The sequence below is a fragment of the Lipotes vexillifer genome, unplaced genomic scaffold (genome assembly GCF_000442215.2).
Source record: "Lipotes vexillifer unplaced genomic scaffold, Lipotes_vexillifer_v1.1 scaffold472, whole genome shotgun sequence".
NCBI lineage: Eukaryota > Metazoa > Chordata > Mammalia > Artiodactyla > Lipotidae > Lipotes > Lipotes vexillifer.
In genome coordinates this window covers 2,790,041-2,792,540 of record NW_006797698.1, presented here as the reverse complement: position 1 = coordinate 2,792,540, position 2,500 = coordinate 2,790,041, and the positions used below count along the sequence as shown (strand labels likewise).

At 59.8% G+C, this 2,500-nt stretch overlaps 1 protein-coding gene across 1 annotated transcript in view; it reads right to left on the bottom strand.

Annotated features, from left to right (window-relative positions):
• Positions 1 to 122: 122 nt before the first annotated feature.
• Positions 123 to 2,500, bottom strand: part of ZNF746 (zinc finger protein 746) — a 71,581-nt gene continuing 69,203 nt past the window's right edge. The window contains exons 8-9 of the mRNA XM_007469879.1: positions 2,336 to 2,461; positions 123 to 1,174 (exon numbers count right to left, since the gene is read on the bottom strand). Coding sequence (XP_007469941.1) covers positions 123 to 1,174; positions 2,336 to 2,461 — 1,178 coding nt within the window. The remainder of the gene's footprint in view (positions 1,175 to 2,335; positions 2,462 to 2,500) is intronic.

Below are 2,500 nucleotides of genomic sequence, written 5' to 3'. Positions count from 1 at the left end.
CAGCAACTGGGAATCTGGTTCTCCCCCAGGCTCCGTTCCGCCTCGAAGCTTTTCGCACCACCCTGCTGTCTGGAGAAGCGCCTCCTTTACACTTGGGCCTGCGGGGGTCGCCCGCGGGGGCCTCACAGGTCCCCGCCGTCGGTGGGTCCCAGGACACTCAGGCCACAAGTCCAGTCGGTCACGAGGTCCGTGGAGGCCAAGGGTCCTTTGGAGGCGGGGCTCTTGAAGGGGTCGGGGGGCACGGCAGGCAGCGGCGGCAGGGGCTGGCCCCGGGCCGGCTTGGCGCCCGCCGCGTGGTTGCGCTGGTGCTTGCGGAGGTGGTCCTTGCGGATGAAGCTCTTGCCGCACACGGTGCAGGTGAAGGGCCGCACGCCCGTGTGCGTGCGGTAGTGGTCGATGAGCTTGGAGCGCTCGGTGAAGCGCTTCTCGCACTCGGTGCAGGGGAAGGGCCGCTCGCCCGTGTGCAGCATGCGGTGCCGGATGAGGTGCGCCGGCCGCGTGAAGCAGCGGCCACACTCACCGCACCGAAGGCCGCTGCCGTCCCGCGCGCCGCCCGCCGCCCCCGGCGCCCCGTCGGGCAGCCCCCCGCAGCTGCGCTGGTGCGCGCTCAGGCTGACCTGCAGCTGGAAGCTCTTCCCGCACGCGGCGCACGTGAACGGCCGCCCCCCCGGGGGGGCCGCCGGGTGTTTCTTCAGGCCCGGCTTGTGGCCGAAGCCTTTGGTCCGGCCGGGGTACTTGCAGGGGTCGCTGAAGGGTCTCGGGACCTGGCCGGGGTCCAGCACGGCCTCTCCGTTGTCGGGCGAGGAGTAGGCCAGACCCTCAGGCCCGGTCCTCGGGTTCAGGCCCGCGGGAGGCTTACACCTGAAATTCCAGCCCCACCGGACCCCCCCGAAGAGCCAGTCCCCTGGAGGGGTCTCGTCCTGGGTCACCGCGGGGCTGGGCTCACCCAGCTCGCGCTCGGGCCGGGCGGGCTCTCTCAGCCCCAGCACGGGGTCCTGGCTGGGGAAGGAGCTGCCCTGGCTCTCCCAGGCTCCTTCCTGGACAGGACTAGGGAAGAACCTTGTGGCTTGGCCTGGTCCGAACAGGGTCGCGTGGGCTTCTAGGTCAGTAGGATGCACTGGTGTGGCCACTACCTCCTCTTCCTGGACTTCGGTTTTTATCACAATCTTTACATCTGCTGAGAAAGAGACAGAAAGACCAGGTATCATTCTGTCCTCTCCCCGCTTACAAAGGGAAGATCTTTCATCGGGACATTTGGCCCAACTACGGCCACTCTGAGCCCTAGTCTCGAAGCCTCCGGATCCAACCATTTCAGCAGAGATGCCCCAGGTGGTCAGGTGGCTGCGTCAAACCATGGGTGAGGACATCGTGTTCCAGACTTTCACCACAGGTAAAGCAACCAACCTATCTGCTCCCCTTGTTCTAGAACCTTCACCACAGGAGAGCAACTATTGCATCTGCTTACTGCGTTCCATTTTCACTTTGGCTCTTAAGGCTAATCATGAAGTTATGCCAAGGAAGGAGCTCTGACCACTGGTGGCAATGCACCCGAGGGGCAAAAGCGCAGAGCTGGGCTCAGGTGGATCTGAGACTGGAATGTGGCTCCCCACAGAGCAGCAGCGACCTCAGGCAAGCTCCTCTGTGAATACCCTGTTTCACAGGGTTGCATGAAGTTGAAACCACACAGCACATGTGAAAGCACTTAGCATGCTGTTTTGCATGCATTAAGCATTCAGTAAATGTAGCCAGCTAGCTAATGATAAAAATATTAGTGTAGTAGGAAAAATGTGTTGGATTTTACGTAAATGTGCTTGAATTTCATGCCCTAGAGTTTTATATCAGGGATCTAGGCTTTTAGCACAATTTTGGGGTGCCAAAATATGACAGAAATTATTACTTAAAGTAACAGATAACTGCCTTTCAAGACAGAGTAGAAAACTAACACATAAATGTGGCAGTTCCTCCCAATTCGGGCCTGTGGACACCTGTCTTTGGTAGTGCTGATATCTAAGAAGCGGTTCTAGGTGGGTTTGGGTTTTTCCAGGTCAGAGAGGAGCCAGCGTTGCTGAGTCTGGGCAAGAGGTACAGCCTCTTAAGGGTTCGGCTTGTCAGGATTGACTGGTTAACGCAAGAAAGGAACTGTGGGAAAATGGACCGTCTCAAGAAAGACTGTTCAAGCCTAAGAATCTAGAAGGAGAAAAGGGACAGACTGTACATGTCGAGTGTTCACATCACCGGCACCTAAATGCCTGCTGGCTGGGCCACCAGGGGCCACGGCTGAGGCAGCCTCCGGGGCAGACATGAGCCCTTACAGTCCTCCCTCCGCACCCCGTACCTTCCGTGGAGGCGGCCGTGCTGAGCTTCAGCGTCCCGTCTGAGCATGCAGAGGAGGGATGGTGGGGGGGGAGATCCGCCTGCCAGGAGGTGGGCGGGATAGTGGTTGAGAAGTTGGAGTGGACGCCTGCAGTGAAGAGAGAGCAGAGCCAGTGGCTTAGGGAAA